This window comes from Coccinella septempunctata, chromosome 2, assembly GCF_907165205.1.
Source record: "Coccinella septempunctata chromosome 2, icCocSept1.1, whole genome shotgun sequence".
Lineage (NCBI taxonomy): Eukaryota > Metazoa > Arthropoda > Insecta > Coleoptera > Coccinellidae > Coccinella > Coccinella septempunctata.
Window position 1 is genome coordinate 1,049,326 of NC_058190.1, and position 21,281 is coordinate 1,070,606.

Genomic DNA, 21,281 nt, shown 5'->3' on the forward strand with positions numbered 1-21,281 from the left:
TCCATCAGGATATTAAAACTATGGAAGATCGTTATCAAGGACGATGGGATAGCCACATGATGGCGGACTACTGCTGGAGCCTTCAGCGAGACTGCCCTAGTAAACTCCATTCTAGAAAATCGTATAAAAAAATTTTTTATGTGATTAGTGACCAATGTAATTATGTAAATTAAGTTTTTGCAATAAATACTCAAATCCATGTGTCTTTGTTTTTTTTAACTGTCAATAGTAATATTATATATTATAACAGTTATATAACGTAAATTATATATATACACAATTTTTTTTAAAAATCTCAAAAACTAGATCTGATAGACAAAATCTGAGAACTTTTTTACATTCTGCATCCAAAAATTACTCAGGAACAGTAAAAAAATCGCAGGCACCAAAATGTGTGCTGGCCTGTGGAATCGAAAGAATATCCGAAGATTTGAACTATGGAGCTAAGCCACAGATAACAGCATTGTAATCTGTGCTCCTAGCCCCCATGTTATTGCAAAATTTCTCAATTGTCGCCACTGTATTGACAGTACTTTTTCAGCGCCATCTCATTGTCAAATGTGGCAAACACAAACCAAAATGTACTCGGCTGAGATATGAAAACCATTCCTATCTTCATCCTCCATAATCTTCGCGATAAATATCCACAATACCCTTCTGATATTTGCCGGGATCCCTGCAATAGGACAGTTCCCTCAGGTAGGCGTCTCCCTCGAAGAACTTCCTCTCCAGATCCGGCACCAGCCCCTTGGCCGACCACGGCAGACACGGGAAACCGTCGTGCGTCACGTCTTGCCTACCCGCGTAGTTCAGCTCTTGCGGGTTCATCGAGCACTCGGGCAGAAACGCGGGCGGGGGTTGCGCAGTCTCCGGGGGCGCGCAGAAGAACGTCCAGTGCGCCACGGAATTGTCGGAGCACACCGAGTACCACCTCATCTTCCTGAAGGTGGGGTGTTTCGCTTCCAGGATCAGATGGGCGGCGCCGTTCTTGGTCCAGTGCACCTGAAAGCGTCGAGGGTGGAAGGAAGAAGGACAATCTTCGATCCTTGAACTAAAGAAAGAAATGGAAAGGACCCGCAAATCGGCAGAAAGTGTGGGATCGAGATAGACTATTGGTGGATATCCCGTCTCTCTCTTTTAGATGTTTTGTTTACATCAATCAGCTGACGGTTTTGTTGATTACTCAGTTTAAATTAGTTTTCGGGATGATTTCTGTTGTGTTCAATTGGAAACGAGATCTAAAAGTGTTCAGAATGCTAAAACTCACGATTAATATTCGCTTGAAACTTGAAAAAACTCAAATAAATCGGGGAATCCCACTCGAAAACCTCTAAGTATCTGGATTTTCGGTTTCCGAGAAATATGGATCTAGTGAAGGGACAGATTACCTTTACCTGGCCACCCGAGGGAATTAAAAGGGTTGAAACTGTCTGAAAAGACCTCTTCCGACTTTAACTGTCCTCTGAGTAAGTAATCTTCAGAATTGAAGTTGTTTGTGAATTTGTGGTATAAAGTTTTAGAGAAAGTATTTTATAGGTTTTTGTGTTTCTCAAATCATTGTTGTTCCCATCAACTTCAGTACTGTTTGCAGTCACGCAAAATTGGTAAATTTCAGAATCTTGTTACAAGGATGGTTGTAACAAGTTGCTAAAGGATGCTCCAATGAGCCGAACAAAAATGAGCCAAAGAGTTTCCACAGGTAGGTCTATTTTAAATATTTTCATTATAAGATCCCTTTTTATTTAATATTACTTTATTTTAGGTTTCCTTTTAAACGCCCAGATATTTTGGAACTTTGGATTACTGCTGTAGGAAGGAAAAATTGGTATCCCTCAAAGTATAGTAGAATATGTGAAGATTACCTTCATAATCCAAGTTATACAAGAAAAATATTGAAACATGATGCTGTACCAAGTGTATTCGATAATATCCCAAGACATTCAAGAATCATGGAATACTTACAGTTCCATCACTCTTCATATACAACTCACTGTGTTATGTGCATCAGAAGTGGAAGAACTTTCCGACCAATTCTATAAATCATGCATATGAAACAAGAAATAAAGACTCCTTGCAGATTCCAGTGCACCATCTGAAGCACATACACCAAGACATTGACTTCTGGGGCCCCAAACTATATAATAAACTTCCTACTGAGTTTCATGACAAGTCCTTGATGAACTTCAAGAGATAAGTGAAAAGGTTGCTTTTAAATGAAACTATATATTCTATAGAAGAGTTCTTATCGAGAAAAAATATGTGATGAGGATTGTTTTTAATTTTATTGTGTTTGTATGCATGTTGTTACCACTGTGATATTTTATGTTTGTTTATTACTGTCGACGCCATTTGTAATATTAATTGCAAACGAAGATCCATCTAATCTAATCTGATGAGAAGCAGAGCACATGTAAGTTTTCAAGTGAATTTAAATTATTCGAAATCAATAATTTTCTTTTTCATTGTAGACTATTACTGAAGATATATGTAATCTATTATATATATTGTATGTAATAAAAATATAGAAATAATTGACACTTGTTTTTTTTTTTGGACAACGCTCCTTAATTAACTTAAAATTCAGTATAGTAGAAGGAAAATATGTATGTTCAACATGTAGATTAGAACCTTGATGAATTTCACATGATTACATTCTTTCATAATATACTAATCTAGTTGAAATGAACTAATTTCTGTTCTTTTTATACAAAAAAAGACTTATTAAATTCCGTCTGCACTGCTCTGAAAAATATAATCAACATCGCAAAATTAACTCAGAAAACGTCTTGAATTGATGAAAAATATGATTCCAATCATCACAGTTCGAGAAACGGGTCCAAAATTTCAGATATTCCCATCTCATTGTTGCAGGTATTTGGCAAAAAAATTATTGAATTCCTTCTACACTACTATGAAAAATATAATTCACATCGCATATAGGTTACCTATGATCGCATAATCAACTCAGAAAACGTCCTGATTTGATAAAAAATACGATTCAAATCAGAAAAACGAAACGTCAAAAATTTAAATTCAAACTTTAATAGGTTATCTCTCCTTGCGCAAGTACAGAGAGAGAAAGATATACATCTAATTGTCTATTTCAGTCGGCCTCACTTTTGCTGACCCAAGAGTCCCTTCCATTTCTTTCTTTAGTTCAATGCCTTCCATGCGAAGATTATACAGAAGAAAGATGGAAAGCGAAGCGACTAAAGTGATTTGGGCGCCATCTCGTGTTTCAAATGTGTCACTAAGACGAGGTGAAATGTTAATTTGAGGGCTATTTGCAGAAACATATGGACTTTTGTAAGATTTCAGAAGGCCATTTTTATTCTCGTACCAATAGCTTCCAAATTGTTCATTAATTTTTTTTTTGCATTTTTTAGGGAAAAACTAAATAGTGATGTTATGATCCGATTGTGAATGTTGGGTTGCCTTACTCGGGTTTACCAAGTGTTTATTGTCCAAGTCGCTAGCGACACATTGCGGGCAGAAAACAAAACTCAGCCGTTATCTTCGGCTCTTATAGTTCTCGAGATCCCCCTCAGTAGACAACGGATTTTTCCCACCCTGTACAGTGAACATTCTCCTGCAAGTCAATGGAGGAGTTCCCTACAAGTTGACCAACCTAGAAAAAGGTCTAAAAGATCTACCAACGGGGAATGATTTCTTTCTAACGAAACCTACTTCATTCTTTCCGCAATGATCAAATATATTTATGAAATTCTACCGAGCTTTCTAGAGTTTACTGTTAAAGAGAAAAAAAGATTTTCATAACCACGATTGCTGATTGGTTGAAATTTATGTTGGTGTTGCTACTTCTTGTGACAATTGGCAAATGTCATTTTTACTGATATATATAATATTAATATTGGCAATGTGCTGTATGGCTTACAAAATACAAGGAAACAAGAATGCGTTCAAGCAAAAATTGTGCACATAACCAAAACTTTGCCCATAACCTAACAGATTACTTTTTCCTTCTTGACATTTGCCAACGAAACATGTCAATTGTCACAAGAAGTAGTAATACCAACATAAATTTCAACCAATCAGCAATCGAGGTTATGAAAATCTTTTTTCTCTTTAACAGTAAAATCTAGAAAGCTCGGTAGAATTTCATAAATATATTTGATCATTGCGGAAAGAATGAAGTAGGTTTCGTTAGGAAGCAATCATTCCCCGTTGGTAGACCTTTTTCTAGGTTGGCCAACATGTAGGGAACTCCTCCATTCAGGGCTGTTTGTCCACGTAAATTGTTGTATGCAGGAAGCATCGCCATGCAAGGAGGGCCCCTTTTAGGGAAAATAATGACCTTTATAGGCCTAGTCAATGATTCTCAATTGATACTATATTAAGATATTTAGAAATGCAAAGATTTCGTTTTGGGAATCGGGTGACAGTCGAATCGTTGATCAGGCAATCAAAGTTTTGTGAAACCTGCTGTTATTCTGTTTTTCACTCATTGATAAATTTATATTTTATATCATAAAGAAACCATACTTAATACATAAAGGGCTCATAAAAAAGCCTCTGCCTCTGTAAGTTTTTTTCTAATGGTGGTTCTGAAAATTCTGTAAATAATATGCAATGAACTGAAATGTATATACTATGATAGTATATTGAATATTGGTTCATATTAATTTCTGATAAAAATTCAAATAAGTTCATCAATTCAAAACAATATATTGCAAAAATAACACCATTGACGTATAATATTTCACCATACATTTTTGTTTCCTATTTTCAAAGCTCTAGTTTTGTAATCTAGGATTGATGTGGCCCATACTTGATGATAATCTATAATTAAACTTAAAACAGATTCTAGGATTTTCACAAAATGAGTATTTAAATCACGACACGTGTCACGCTATCACAATAGTGAAGGTAAACCTTTTCCTCAACAGATAGGAAATGCGATGATAGGAAACGCCCTCATATCTCTAGTACTAAAAACCGACTACATTTGGTCTGTGTTTCATACATTTGACAATGAGATGGCGCTGAAAACCTACTGACGATACAGGAAAATGTTTGATAACAGTTTTCTGTTTTATAATCGAGGGGCGCCAAATTTGAATTCTATTCCTTGTATTGAATTTCAATATCGACTTTGTTGAGACCAAAAAAGAGACATCCCGAGCTACAGCACAACAGTATGATTCTGTTTTGTGATCAGAATATTATTTTTCATCTGAGCATTGTTTGAAATCAATTGACATCAATGAAATATGCTGTTGGATTTGCTACATTATTCATTCGAAATATATAGAAAGATATCATCACAGAAATTGAAGATTATGGACAAAGAATAGAGCTTTGAAAATGGAACACACAAGTATATGGTGAAATATTAAACGTCAATGGTGTTTTTTCCTTGCCATACATTGTTTTAAATTTATGAACTTAGTTGAATTTGTACAATTTATATCAGAAATTAATATGAACCAATATTCAATATACCATCATAGTTTTTTACATATTATTTATAGAATTTTCAGAACCACAAAAAAAAATGTTTCCATTCGAAGAATCGATTTTTTGGCCTTGTTTTGTTTTCCAACTTTGAGACTCTCATTTGAGCTTCTTGTATATCGAAAAGTAATGTTCTCTACATAACGACGTATAATATCTTAAGGGTATCAAAGCTCGAAAAACAGATCTGAGATTGTGTGTTGCGCTTTTATGAAATCCTCAGTCTTCTACAAGCCTACATTTGTGATTTTTTCAAAAAACACTGAATAACTCGAAAATGGCTGACGATGGTTATAGGGAAATGTGCATAAAATGAATGTGGAATTTAAAGACACATCCGAGAATTTTCATAATATAGAAGGTGTTCCACATGGAATAAGAAATTTGGTGTCATTTCCGGTACAACGGGAAGTCATTGGTAATTGAAAATATTTCAGAAATGAAATTCTAACTGACCTATATCTTCATACAACATTTGGAAGAGATCGAATTAGTATTTCTCCATAAACTTCAAATGGGCACTCTCGGTGGGACAGCCTGTATAATCCTTAGAATCCTCCAAACGAACACAAATTGAACATATATCAAACTTACGATTGTTGGTTATGTTTTTTGATAAGTAGTTCAAAAGTAACACCGTAAATCAGATAGTTACAGGAACATTTCCAGAACTGCATTATTTACGAATCTGTAAATCGGCCACTCACATATTCGTAACTTATGGATGAAAAGCAGAATACCACCATTAATTTCGTAAAATCCATTTTATTTGATCCACAGTTCTTCACCATTCAATAATTGTCGAATGATATTTCGAGATTCTCCCAAGAAAATATTTGAAAAAAAAATTAATACTCAGAAACTAGAAGGAGGTAGATAAACAAAAAGCAGTACAGGAAACGAGAATCAAACAATAACCACCTTTCAAATGGAGACCAATCACGGTTTAAGGAACTGAATAAAACAATTTGGATTCTAGAGCGACTTTAGTAAAACAATACACAAAGAGACTTAACAGATCAACAAATCACACTACAACACAATTCTTTGTTTGGAGACTGACTAGACTGTATATTATTTGTCATAAAATATCAACCCCCAGTATCTCACCTTTAAAATCCTATATTCCTTAAAAGAGGAACTTGTCAGTGACAAAGTCATTAAATAAAACTCGAAATTTTATTTATTTATTTATTTATTTATTTATTTCATCAATCAGGAATCCCAACAGGAGAACCCAATTACAGGGATTCACCAAATAATAGGTACATTAGAAAAAATTATGTGAACTTAATTCTAACAATCCACATTGAACTTAATCCTAACAACTACATATTTACAAAATCTCGACAAAAGGAAAAAAAAAGCAAAATTACACTCAATAATTCCTACATAAATATTCATACAATTTCCTCCTAAAAACGGACAATGATGTACTGAATATATCAACGCTCTGAAGGTGCCAGTTATAAAATCGCATCAACCTCAAAAAAACCGATTGGTAAAACAAAGATGTACGTGCTCTAGGTAGAAAAAAGAGGTTTCTGCGACGACCAGAAAAAACAGAGACATTGAATAAGATTTCGCTGATCAGTGGAAATGATGAACAAAAAATGCTTGGGGGGCTCAAATTTTGAGTAGTTAATAAACTTTCTTGTACTCAAAAGTTGAGCCCTCCAAGCATTTTTTGTTCATCATTTCGAGTTTTATTTAATGACTTTGTCACTGACAAGTTCTTCTTTTGAGGAATATAAGATTTTAAAGGTGAGATACTGGGGGTTGATATTTTATGACAAATAATATACAGTCTAGTCAGTCTCCAAACAAAGAATTATGTTGTAATGTGATTTGTTGATCTGTTAAGTCTCTTTGTGTATTGTTTTACTAAAGTTTTAGATTTATTTATATTATGTCACTGCGTATGTTCACATTTAATTAATTTATCGTTATTAATTTCTTTGTAGCCTGAGGAAGGCGAAATATAACGCCGAAACGTCGAAAAAGAAACCAAATTGTTTTATTCAGTTCCTTAAACCGAGATTGGTCTACATCTGAAATTTCTGGAAGGAAGGAGAATAGTTCATCAACAATAACCACCTTTGATCAAAATGACCTTCTGAAATATCACAAAATATCGTATGTTTCTGAAAATAACCATCAATTTAATGTTTTAACCAGTCTGAGACCCGTTCGCACCAAACACACTCAGTGTTAAGTGTCCCTTAAAATGAACCCTTAACTTGAATTACGTTGCACCAACTGTTAAGTAACATTTAAATGGCTAAAGCTAGCCTTAAATTCAAGCGCTCCTGTAATGACCACTTAGGTATTTAAGGGCGGGATTCTAACCTAAAATAATTCGTTGAACTTGCGGCAGAACTACCTATTTTCGATGGATTTTGAAAACTGAATAAATTCATTACTGAATACCAAGTCTTTTCTTTTGCCTTTATTGTAATGCCATCAGTCTTTTTCAATTTTCAATTTGGTGTCACAAATCATACTATAGTTAGTAACAAACTCTTTTCTTCTGTTGAGAAGTTGAGTGCCCTTCGTTAATAACCACCACTTGCTTGCCAATCATTCACCGTATTCATACTAACAAGGACAATAAGGACATTTCCTTCACGTTCCTCTTCAACATTAGTAAAACAAATTCGCACAAGACCTTACAAAGAAAGTGCTATTCTTATATAAACTTAGGTACCTTTTATTTGACAATCCTTATCATTATCAATATTAATGCTATTTGAACAACAAAATGTTGTTACTCTATGATAATAATATAAAAATTTACTTGAAACTAACTGACAGGACAATAAAGTTAGGTTAATGAAATGACAACGATCATCGGCAACCGGTCAACCAATGAAATGGCTTTATTGGACTAGGATGAAGTTGGACCAAAATAAAAAACTGAAATATTACTAGATATAAAAACTTAAGGGCCCCTTACTTAAGATTCTGTTAAGCCGCAGACGTGCAACTGGGAATAAAATTAAGCGTCCATTAACTTTGAACGACGCTTAGTTGAGTACTCGTTTTAAGGGGAATTGGTGTAAACGGGCCTTAGTAACACATTAGAAACACGAGATGGCGCTCACATCATTTCAGTCGCTTCGTTTTCCATCTTCCTAACTCTATAATAAATCTTTGTGAGAAATGACTATACCGGCACCTAGATTGTTCCCACACTTCCCTGCATACCTGAAAAGTATCCCCGAAAAACGACAACGAGTACTCCTGCCACTTCCAATAGTCCAGCGCGTCCGTCAACACCACCTCCTTCAGCGTGAGCGCGGGCGCGTTCTTGTATTCCTCCAGTACGACCCTTGTATACCCGTCGTCCGCCTTAAAATTAAACACAACGTTCGGATACAGGTTCGTGGGGGTCGGAGACAGCGAGATCTTGGCCGAGCGCACCGCCCTCACCCGCGTCGACAACTCCCGACCGATAGAGGTCGCCCTCAGCGGCCAATACTGCTGGAACAGATGGCCGGTGGTCGTGTGCACGTCGCACTCGAAATCGTCCAGGCAGAAGGGGAAAGTCCACAGGACGTCGGTTCCTTGGGCCGCGTAGTACGAGAAACGGTCCATCTTGAAACCCATCAGGTTGTCCTTGGTCTTGTATTCGGCTACGAATACGACTGAGGTTAGCGGCCAGTTTCCGAACGAACCCGAACGATCAATGGCGTCGTGAATGAACAGGACTAGTCTTCGACTCATACGGATAATTTAACAGTAGATACTGTAATGACTGTAATGTGGTTTCCTCGGAGAAACTTATCTCGCCAGCTATTCTTTTCACTAGGAAGAATAGCAAACCTACCAGAGTAGCTGCTAGTCGGAGACAGAGTTCGCTGTTATCTAAGGTGGTAGCGATAACGAAGTAGTCAAAATCAAATTATGTACTAGTTTATTCACACCTTCGGAAACTGATTATATGTACAACGGAGATATGTGTAGGTATGAAATATGAGCGAATCGATCAGCAAACATACATTCTGGAAATTCTATCCATTCACGAGCACTTTATAAAGTTTATACCGGGTACAGTGAAAAAAATCAAAGGTTGTTCAATAAAATACGCCAACCAGAACTGACGAATTGGGTAGTAAGGATGACCTTTCGAAGTGAAATGACTTGCTATACGGTATCGGGATGTGATTAATTGTATTTCTCCAGAAATGAAAGAAACACAACCAGGGCGGATCTATTCGAGACTTTTATTCGCTACCCCAAGGGCTACGCTACATGACTGATAGCGAAGAAAAGGTCTATTTTGAGCGCAACTACGGGATTTCACTGACGACGAGCGGTATCTCTTATTCTCTACCCCAAGGGCTTACGCACCATGACTGATAGAAAAGAAGAGATTTCTATTTTAACACTTATGACGCAGAAACGCGAACAGGGGGGTTGATGGGACTTCCTCTTCACTACCCCAAGGGCTTACGCACCATGACTGATAACGAATGGAAAAGTCAGCGAAACTCGCGAAACAGGGCAAATTAAAAGATAACGGAAAGCGATACAGTACAGCAGAGTCAAAGAAACAACCGGTGTAGGTCTAATAAGGAAACTGAACGGTATAGACGGGGACCTACCTCCTTTATTTCAGGCACTCGCGGAAAACGTAAAATAAAAATTAATTTCTAAGAGCACTATCTTCGTAACACAAAATTTTGCTGATCGACCCGTCGGGCACACAATCGCAGAGACAAGAGAGTAAAGAGAGTCAAGTGACAAAAGAGACTGAAGAGTAAAAGAGACTAAAGTGACAAAAGAGACTATAAAGTAAAAGAGGCCGTCGCGGGGGGAAATCTACTTTTATAGGCAAATCCCCCCACACGTTAAAAATCTGAAAATTTCAGAATGCGACAAGAATGAAAAACGTCGTCAGCTCCGGTTTATCGCATATCAACGTCAGAAGAACGTCGATATCTTCAACGGCATGCAAGACAAACAAGGTTACACAGAGATAAACGGTTTTTTACATTTACTCTGCCTATAGGAATGCATGTACTGAATATTTGAGAATTAAATATTTTCAAAGGCGGAAATGTGAAATGAAAGGAATGCACTAAAATGAACTTCAATTTTCTCAGAAAACTGGGATTCATTACAATACTTGAGGACTAAAAACACTTTTTTCCTTCACCATTTTTTCCTATTCGGCCCTAATGAAAACATATAGCAATTTTGAGTTTTCATAATAAGCTGTGCCACTCCTGGGGAAACAAAATTACCTTCAGAGTATCTAGGCATTACCCTGGATAGGATAGGATGCTTCACTGGAACTCCCATGTGGAAAGAGTGATTCACAAAGCCAGGCACTCCCTATGAGCCTGCCAAAAGATTTGTAGAAAGACTTAGGGGATAGCGCCGAAGCAGCCTTGCTGGCTGTACGTCACGGTGATAAGACTATTGATCACCTACGGCTGTATCACCTGGTGGTCTAATCCAAAACAAACTTTCAAAACTCCAGAGAACGGCATGCCTCATGATTTCGGGGGCATTCCGCTCTACTCCAACTGCGTCCATGGAGATGCTATTAGACCTCCCTTCCCTTCACATTTTTGTCCAGGGAGAGTCAAGACTAGCAACCCACAGGCTCCACCTCCTTAGCGTAAATGAGCCTGATAAACTCACTTACGTGCCCAATCGTCTTTCAGTCCAACTGGAGGCAGACGAGGTGATAGGCATGAGAACTGATCAGGTAATCACAAGAACCAGCACGGATGGAACCTTCAGTTCTCTGATTCCAAGCAGAGACGAATGGCTCCGTCACAAGGAATTCTATCTACAAGGACCTTGTTGGTTTACTGATGGCTCCAGAACCAGTCAGGGATCTGGAGCCGGAGTCTACAGTCGGAGACCGCTGACTGAAATCAGTGCCAATCTGGGAAAGTTGGCCACAGCATTTCAGGCAGAAATCTTCGCCATTGATCTATGCGCCAGCCATTTGCTTGGCTGGGCGGGTAGGTAAATAAAAATCCTAACGGATAGTCAAGCTGCTATTAAATCTCTCGCAGCAGACAAATGCAACTCGGCACAGGTATTTGAATGAAGATCTAAACTCTCCAAATTGCGAAGTTTTAACAGGCTGCAACTGATTTGGATACCTGGACACTCTGGCTTCAGAGGCAACGATGTTTATTGGCCCGGAACCTAGTATAGGAATTTCCAATTGCTTAATCAGGGACTGGAACAACAGCTGGATAAGGCAAAAGGTCCTGGAGTACTGCTATTTCAGTGCCTCCCAGCCCGTACACCAGTCGTTGGCTAGGATTTTCTAGAACAAATCTGAGATCTATAATGGCGGCTGTCACAGGACATTGTAGACTCAGAGCTCACCTCAAAAAGCTTAGCATCATCAATGACCCGCTCTGCATACTCTGCTTAGAGGAGAATGAAACAATTGGGCATATCCTCTGTGATTGCCCGGCGGCAGATAGGGTCAGACATGAAAGTATTTGGTTCTCCGAGGATGATCCTAGAGGAACTCAAGAATCACCCCCCTCCGACATCATCTCATTCTTGAGTAGGATGGGACTGGGAGGAGAGATCTAGCTCTACGAGCTTGCCTGTGTGCTATAATAGACTGGTCGCAGTGGCAGGTTTGGCGAATTCACTGAGGGAGCCCGGAAACCAGGAGGCCAGTATAAGCGGTTTAAGAATACACTACATCAATCCCTAAGATTAGTAAATGCCAATCATAACTGGGAACAACTAGCGTTAGACAGGTCACAGTGGAGGTCTTTGGTACACAGTTACAATGGAGAATCGAGAAGGATACAGCGGCGGCCAGATCTGGTTGGTGACTATCCATGCCCTGAGTGTGGAAGGATCTGCAGGTCACGGTTGGGTCTCTTTAGTCACAGGGGGGCACACAGTCGCAACAAGCCCTAAGTAATTACAAGTCTGTTCGCAATTTATTATTTTTTTTCTTCTTTTTGTAGATTTATTCCCGGTAACGGGATACAGCAATGGAATGGAATGGAATGGTTTATCCGTCCAACACAACAGCAATCAGTAATCAGTAACTAGCTAAATCTGCGACACTACACATTAGTGGATCCTTCAAACAGAGTTGTATAATTACTCGTAAACGGCACATTATACGAGAAACTATGAATACTGTTATTTTACAAAAAGTTTAAATATTCATTAGAAAGTGTGGGGGTGTAAGGGGGAGGGATGCGTTTTATAGCCTCTCCTCTCAAATGCCAACCTCACCTACTCGCGGTACATCCTGTCCTTACGAACGAGGCTCTGGCGACCGAACATGAGCGGTATAACTCTGTTTTCCACAATTATCTAGCCTAAACATTGGCTTGAGCAGGAAATGGCTCTCTGCGTTGCTTCAGTTACGTCTTAGACCTTGACGTCTCAAAATTAGGGCTTACCGCCCTAATCCATGAGGAACTGCAACGTACATCCATTGCAATAGTTACCTTAAGCGAGACATGCTTTTCGGACGAATGTAGCTTGGTAGAACAAGCGTATACTTTTTTATGGAAGGGCTTGCTGGAAGGCCAAATCAGACAACATGGTGTAGGCTTTACCATTAAAAACGACCTGACCGCCAAACTAACAGAAAATCCAGTTGGCACCTCAGAACGTTTAATGACCGTATAAACAAAATAACACGTTTGTTAACATCATTGCATAATAAGCACCCACTTTGAACTCCTCTGACAACTTAAAGGACACTTTCTACGAAACACCTGTTGCTACATTAAGTAAAATCCCAAAACGGGAACGAATTATCCTCCTTGGAGACTTCAGCGCCAGAGTGGGTAGATGTCAAGACTCAGAACTATGGCCGGGAATAATGGGGAAACACTGCACAGACAGCATTAATTCGAACGGAGAACGTCTGCTGTGCAGATGACGAACACCTTTTTTATTACGAGACCCGATTCAAGGGGGACCTAGCGCCACCAGGGCATGGGCATACTCTTGAATATGTAATCGTGAGAAGAAAAGATCTGAAAGAGGTGTTGGTCACTAAACCCAAAGCAAATCTGGAGTGCTGGACTGATCATAGGCTGCTTCTCGAGAATGAAAATCTCAATGCTCCCAAAATACCAACGCAAGCTAAAGTTCCTAAGAGCGCCTTCGAATCTCCAAACTACTAAACCCTTCTACAACTGAAACATTCATAGCTGTCGTCAAAGATCTAACACCACTGGATTATAACGACGACATTGAGAGTCATCTCTCTCAAATACAGTCAAAGAAATACTCAGAACGCCCCCGAAAATCCCCAGACTGGTTCATATCGCACCCCTTTTGTAGGCAAAACACAAAATGTAATGTACGCACTTTATTCTTGTGCGCATGTAATTGTTGCATGGAGCGAACTCAGATTGTTAACGCGAACTAGTTGAGAAATGGTATGTAATATGACCGAATGTCAAATGTGGAAATAAACGAGATAGGTAGGCGATAGGTCAAATTGCAACAATTACAGGGGCATATCGTTGCTTAGTGTGGCCGGTAAAATTGTCTCGAAGATTATGGCTAATCGTCTGGTTCCACTCTTAGAAAAGCTATTTCCTGAATCCCAGTGCGGCTTTCGACCAAATCGAAACCGAGGTACGGTGGACCTAATTTTTACACTGCGACAGCTGCAAGAGAAGACCCGTGAACAACAATCAAGGATCTATACAGCCTATATATAAGGCCTTCGACTCGGTGAATCGGAGAGCGCTATGGAAAATCATGGGACGCCTTGTAGTACCCGAAAAGTTCTTAGCAGTGTGCAAGAGCCTCCATACCAACAACACCGCTAAAATACAGCATAATGGCTCTACAACCGAGCATTTCTCAACCAACTCTGGAATAAAACAAGGCTGCGTATTAGCGCCTTTACTGTTCAATATTTTCGCCATAGCTGTCTCGATAATTGCTCACATTAGTATGCTTGCAAGAGGTGTTGGAATAAGATTCAGATTTGATGGAGGCCTATTTGCGACTTGGCACGGAAAAGCCGGAAAGCCTTCAAACAGATATCAGCCTGGAGGATGAAACTCTAGAACAGGTCGAGCAGTTCAAATACTTGGGAAGCTTCATAAATACTAGGGCTAACCTAGACATGGAAATACAAAACCGTATCAATTCGGCATCACGAGCATTCTGGAAGCTCAAGGACAGAGTGTTTCAAAATCACGGCCTCAATCTGAAGACCAAGACAGCTGTATACAAAACAGTGGTCCTCTGAACGCTTCTTTACGGAAGCGAAAGCTGGACGCCTTACAGGCGACACATTAAACAGCTCGAACAAACGCAACAACGTCATCTAAGGCAAATAATGCACATCAGATGGTTCCACAAAGTTTCAAATGCAGAAGTCTTGCAACGCGCGAGTTGTACAACAATTGAGACTCAGGTTACGAAAGACCGACTCAGATGGAGCGGCCACATTCTGAAGATGCAAGACACAATCTCGGAAATCAGGAGGCCGGTATAAGCGATTTAAGGATTTACTCCATCCATCCCTAAAATCAGTTAATGCCAATCATAAGTGGGAATAACTAGCGTTAGACAGATCACAGAGGAAGTCTATGGTGCACAGTTATAATGGAGACTCGAGAAGAATACAGCGGCGGCCAGATCTGCCATGTCCGGAGTGTGGAATGCTCTGTAGGTCACGGTTGGGTCTGTTCAGTTACAGGAGGGCAAACAGTCGCAATTAGCCCTAAGAAATTATAAGTTTCATCGATAGTTTGGTTTTTGGAGTCTTTTTGTAGTTTTATTCCCGTTAACGGGATACAGCAATGAATCAATAAATGAACCCTGTATATTCACGATGCCACTGATCGTTCATTCGACAACCGGCCGCTACACTACAACTGACGCAACTTCACGTACCTATAAAAATTGGCTTGGTCACCCCGTCTCTCATCAACGTTATAAACCCCCTATGCCAGGTGAGGGTGAAATAGGTATACCCTATCGACGTCAAAATCCCCCTGGTAACCTCCCTCTCCACCTCATCCTTATTATTAACCGTCAACGCGCAGTATCTATTACTGATGAAAACCTCGACTGACGTCCCCAGATCCCTCATCTCCTCCGCGCCCACGGGCAACGCCACCACCGACAGCACCAACCTGGCCTCCGCCTCCGGATACCTATCGGAGCTCCACAGCTTCACCCCGAAGCTGAGCGAGTCGAGGGTGTCGTTGAAGTCGGTAAAGTGCGTGTAGGTGGCGTCGTTCTTGGTGAAGACGACGCAGACCGGTTCGTCGCAGGGCGGCACGTCGCAGTAGTCCTTCTCGACGGTGTTCTCGGGTTCGTTCTCGACGTAGCACCAGGGGCCGCCAGGGTCGCCGTCCGGGTTCCGGCACTTCTTCCCCGGGTCCGGATCGGGAAAGGAGGTCTTGTCGAATCTGTCCCGTTTGACGGTGTGACCGTCCCGGTACACGTTGTTGCGGTCCTTGTTCCATTTCAGGCAATTCCGGTCTGGCGGGGGGAAGGGGGTCGGAAAGAGAAAGGTTAGGGTTAGATGGAGTACTCGGAATTATCACCCATTTCAACTTATGTCAGCATTAAATCCTGGGATTATTTTGGCAGTCTGGCAACGATGGTTTACTTCAGACTTCTGCCGTCATTTCATACTTAACCAACCAAGCATACTGAAGATTATAGAATAGGAAGATGAAAAACCAAGCGACTAAAGTGATGTCAGCGCCACCTGTGTTTGAAATGTATTGTAATGAGAAAATGGGTTTTCCAACCTATTCCCTCATTTTAGAATAATTATTTTAGTTTTCCTTTTTAAATAATTTTGTTTCGAATTAATTTCCGAAAAATCTTTTCGAATTTCCAATTCAGGATTTCGACATCGTTCGGAATTGTAAACATACCGTACCGTTTTTATTCCGTTTTTATTTCCTAAAAACGATGTCGCACCGTATAAAACATCCTGAATTGGAAGATAACCGAGTTTTTTGGTTTGCTAGCACAGATAAGTCGAAATTAAGACGTTTTCATCGACGCAAAATTACCGAATTTCGACTGCCGGGCACATCTGATTTCCGCACCCCCCCTGTGGGTATAAAATCAGATGTTCCCCCGCAGGCCACTTCACTTACGAATTATTTTCAGTGTGTTATTACGATTTTCGCCGGACTTCCGATTTTCACTCTACGCCGTTGAGTTCTAACATAAGTTTCTTTATTTTTCTTTTGGAGTTTTGGGATCAGTTTCTTTTTGGCCGTTCAGAATAAATTTTTTTTAGTTTTGTTTTCTCACCATAATATTCGAGGGATTTCGAGTTTTGAGTGTAAGTGGCCGAAGAACCAGAGGTAAGACGACACGCCGCTATATTTTTTTTAATGTTGGAACTTCAGTTTTCCGTCTCTCATACCCGAGTCTGAGTTCCGCCCCTACTGTCATTAAAGTACCCTGCAGGTGCGTACGCCCAGGGGGTACCGAGGACACTTTGGGGTGACGCACCCTTTCCCCAGTTCCCGTCTTTTTACCCCGTTCCGGTGTTCACCTTTACGGTTAGGGAGGCATTCTGCTGGTGCGGACGCCCGGGGAGTGCCGAACGAGCCTGAAGGTGAGCCGTCGTATTTCTGTGCTGGCTTTTATCCCCTAACCCGGCTGAAGTCCAATATCTGTCCGTCAAGTGTACGTCTCAGGTTCTGGCTGGCGAACAACTCCGTTAACCCCCGTATACCGTTGAGATCGGATCCATTGTTATTCCGTTAGTTTTTGCCCTGTAAATCTCACCGATTTCGAGTCACTGAATTTTGTAATAGTACTAGTTGTGTTCCCCTTTTTCGAATCGACAAATAAAAGTTGTAAACGTTGATTCTGCCTATCATTGTGCGTCGCTAACACCCTAGACACAAGGGAACCCTGTCTCCGGCTAGTAGCTGCCAGGGTAGGTTTGCTATTCTCCCTTAAAGAATAGCTGGCGCTCGAGTCCACCGAGGAAAACCACGTTACAGTATTACTAAGACTCTAAGACTGGACCTGTGGATCAAATAAAATAGATTTTTCGAAATTAAGTTCTCAACTTTACTAAGATCCGTCTGCACCAAACATACTTAGTGTTAAGTGTCCCCTTTAAATGAACTCTTAACTTAAATTACGCTGCATCATCTGTTAAGTGACATTTAAATGACTGAAGCTAACCTCAAATTCAAGCGCTCCTGTAATGACCACTTAAATATTTGAGTTCGGGATTCTAACCTAAAATAATTTAATTGTGTGAATATCGACTGGAAGAAACTATATACATTATCTAGAATAATTTGTTGAACTGGCTTCAGAATTTCCCATTTTTGATGTATTTTGAAAATTAAATGAATTCATCATTGAATATCAAGCCTTTTCTTTTGCCTTTATTGTAATGCCATCAGTCTTTAAATTTTCAATTTTGTGTCACAAATCATACTATATTTATCAACAAACTCTTTTCTTCTGTTGAGAAGTTGAGTGCCCTTTGCAAATTACCACCACTTGCTTGGCAATCATCGTATTCCTACTAACAATAAGGACATTTTCTTCAAGTTCCTCTTCAACATTAATAAAACTAATTCACAAAAGACATTACAAAGAAAGTGTTGTACTTGTGTAAACTTAGGTACCTTTTATTTGACAATCCTTATCATTATCAATATTAATGCAAATTCAACAACAAAAAGTTGTTACTCTTTGATAATATTATAATAATTTACTTGACACTGACTGACAGGATAATAAAGTAAGTTTAATGAAATGACAACGATCATCGGCAACCGTCCAACCAATGAAATGGCTTTATTGGATTAGGATGAAGTTGCACCAAAATAAAAAACAGCAATATCACTAGATATGAAAACTTAAGGGCCCCTTACTCAAGATTCTGCTCAGCCACAGTCGTGCAACTGGGAATAAAATTAAGCGTCCATTAACTTTGCACTCGTTTAAAAGGGTATTAGTGCAAACGGGCTTTAGTGTTGTGGCCCTTAAAATGAACCCTCAACTTAAATTACGTTGCACCAGCTGTTCAACTTATATTTGAATGGCTAAAGCTAACATTAAATTTAAGTGCTCCTGTAATGACCACTTAAATATTTGAGGGCGGGGTTCTAACCTAAAATGATTTGTTGAACTGGCTGCAGAAATTCCCATTTCTGATGGATTTTGAGAATTGAGTGAATTCAATACTGAATACCAAGCCTCTTTTTCTACCTTCATTGTAATAAAATCAGTATTTTTATTTTCAAATTTGCATCTCAAATCATATAGAACAACAAACTTTTTTCTTCTGTTGAGAAGTTGGGTGCCCTTTGTCGATTACTACCACCTGCTTGGCAATCATTCACCGTATTAATAATAACGAAAACATTTTCTTCACGTCCCTCTTCAATGTTAATAAAACAAATTCCCATAAGACGTAGATACCTAGCTTACAAAGAGTGTTGTATATAAACTTAGGTATCTTTTATTTGACAATCCTTATAATTATAAATAATAATACTGATTTGATAACAAAAAGTTGTTATCCTTTAATAATAATATAATAATTTACTTTAAACTGACTGACAGGACAATTAGGTTAATGGAATGTAAACAATCATGGGTAACCGGCCACCCAATGAAATGGCTTTATTGGACTAGGATGGAGTTGCACCCAAATGAAAAACTGAAATATCACTAAATAGACAAACTTAAGGGTCCCTTACTTAAGATTTTGTTAAGCCACAGTCATGCAATTTAAACAATTAAACAATTTAAACCGTCCATTATCTTTAAACGACGCTTAGTTGAGTACTCCTTTCAAGGGGCACAGGTGCAAACGGGCCTAAGGAAAATGGAATTGTAAGTATTAAAACTCTCAACATGTGACTCGGTCATTCATTGATTTTTATTTTCAGTGCTCCGTGGATAAAATTTTCAGGGCGTAAAGACAATGACTCATGGAAACACTACCGACTATACCATGTGCGGTAAACATTTTACTGCAAGTCAATTGAGAACTGTTGATCTGCAACTGAGAACTGCAAGTATCCCTTGCATGAAGAACTCATTTAGGAGAAATTATGACCTTTATAGGTCCATTCAATGATTCTCAATTGCTACTCCTTCAATAAATACAGAAATGCAAAGGTTTTATTGATTTCGATTTGGGAATCTAGTGACTGGCAAAGTTTTATAAAACCTACTGTGTGTCTTGTTCATTTATTATTCAATTTGTATATCGGGTCATAATATCATAAAGAAATCATAACAAAAGTATAAAGAAACTATGCTGACTGGCTGACATGCAGGTTTTGTGTACCTCTGTAAGGTTTTTTTAAGTGTGGTTCTGAAAATTCTATAAATAACATGTAAAGAAGTGAAATGTGTATATAAAATTTAGCGAAGCCTCCTTCCGACGTTTCTCTTGTCGACGCTCCTGACCAGTTCCGGTGGCCACGTATAGTACCCCAACTCTGGGGTGCGCCAATTGACCGAAGCAGCAGCCCCCCTTTCAGTGTTTTCCGAAGCGGAAAACTATACATTTTTCTCATAATTCTCTTTGCTAACACTGTTGAAGTAACTTCTCACTATGTAGTACAGGCATGGGCAAACTTTTTGAGGGGAGGGCCAGATAAAATGAAAAATTACCTAGGGGGCCAAAAAAATACACATTTTTACAAGTGATAAACTTTTTTTCGATTTTTACATCAAACATGACTAACATCCTGGAAAAGTAAAAAAAATGACAAAAATTAATCATTGTTCGGTAGGATATGACAAATGAAACTGTGATTGAGCTTCTAAGAATTGTCCATTCTCTGGTAGAAATTGGCCGTGATGATGCTAAAAGCTGGTCACTAAAGGTGCCAACAAATTACTCTGACGTGGGCCCAAGTCATAATGCGCATTATTCGAAAATCTAATATAGGATTTTTTGCGGAAGCGTTAAATTAGTCAGACATGACCTTGACACGTGTATTCCTACGTTCCCACATTGAACGCTTCCGCGCAAAATCCGATGTTAGATTTTTGAATCATGCGCATTATGACATGGGCCCACTTCACGTTAGAGTAATCTGTAGGCACATTTATAGTCGGTTGCTTACGCTGCTATTCATAGTTTCCTAGTGGAAAACACCTGTTCACATAACAATATGCAGTTGTTCCCGAGACATAATGATTATTCATTAAATATGCCCACGATACCAGATTCCGCCCGTCATATTTGGAGCTCCTCCCTCCAGTAAATATTAGTCAAAGGTACTTTGAAGGACGTGATTGTTTATTTCTTGAAACTTTTGAAAAATATGAGATATTTTTGTTGCTCTCATCAATGAAAATCAAAAGGTCAAAAATACTTCGAATTACACAGACGTTGACAATGAACCAAACGAAAATTTTAATGCTTGATTCGTTACTAACCACCACGCGCATAATATCATCATCTCAGTATCCGTGCTGTTGACTGCTATAACTCGAGGTCCCAAGACTCCCAAGCAAATCCAAAATAATTTAGTTTAGAATTGAGAGAACTAGAACACCACACCTATGCTAAGTTGCGCGCAAAACTTTGCTAAACTAAAATTAATGTTAGATCCAATAATTAATACCGTTCTTAAAGCTCAAAAATTTTCATTTAGAAGGAAACCGTTACTTAATCGATTCAAACTACGCAGAATCGAATAATTGAATGAATTATCATGTATTAATCACACTTGAATACTGCCTTCATGTTTGGAGCTCAGCGACAAACCGTTCGTTGCAAGTTTTGCATTCCATGCATCACTATTTGTGTTCTGTGATGCAGTCGTTTGAACATCGAAGGAGATTTGGCGACT

The 21,281-nt window shown here is 39.1% G+C and overlaps 2 protein-coding genes across 2 annotated transcripts in view; both read right to left on the minus strand.

Annotated features, from left to right (window-relative positions):
* LOC123308513 (tyrosine-protein kinase hopscotch) overlaps positions 1-21,281 on the minus strand; it is an 84,283-nt gene that overhangs the window by 54,443 nt on the left and 8,559 nt on the right. The window lies entirely within an intron of this gene.
* The window catches only part of LOC123308512, a 45,089-nt gene that overhangs the window by 20,980 nt on the left and 2,828 nt on the right, over positions 1-21,281 (minus strand). Inside the window, exons 2-4 of the mRNA XM_044891206.1 lie at positions 15,355-15,948; positions 8,683-9,110; positions 654-1,002 (exon numbers count right to left, since the gene is read on the minus strand). Of these exons, the coding sequence (XP_044747141.1) occupies positions 654-1,002; positions 8,683-9,110; positions 15,355-15,948 (1,371 nt within the window). The remainder of the gene's footprint in view (positions 1-653; positions 1,003-8,682; positions 9,111-15,354; positions 15,949-21,281) is intronic.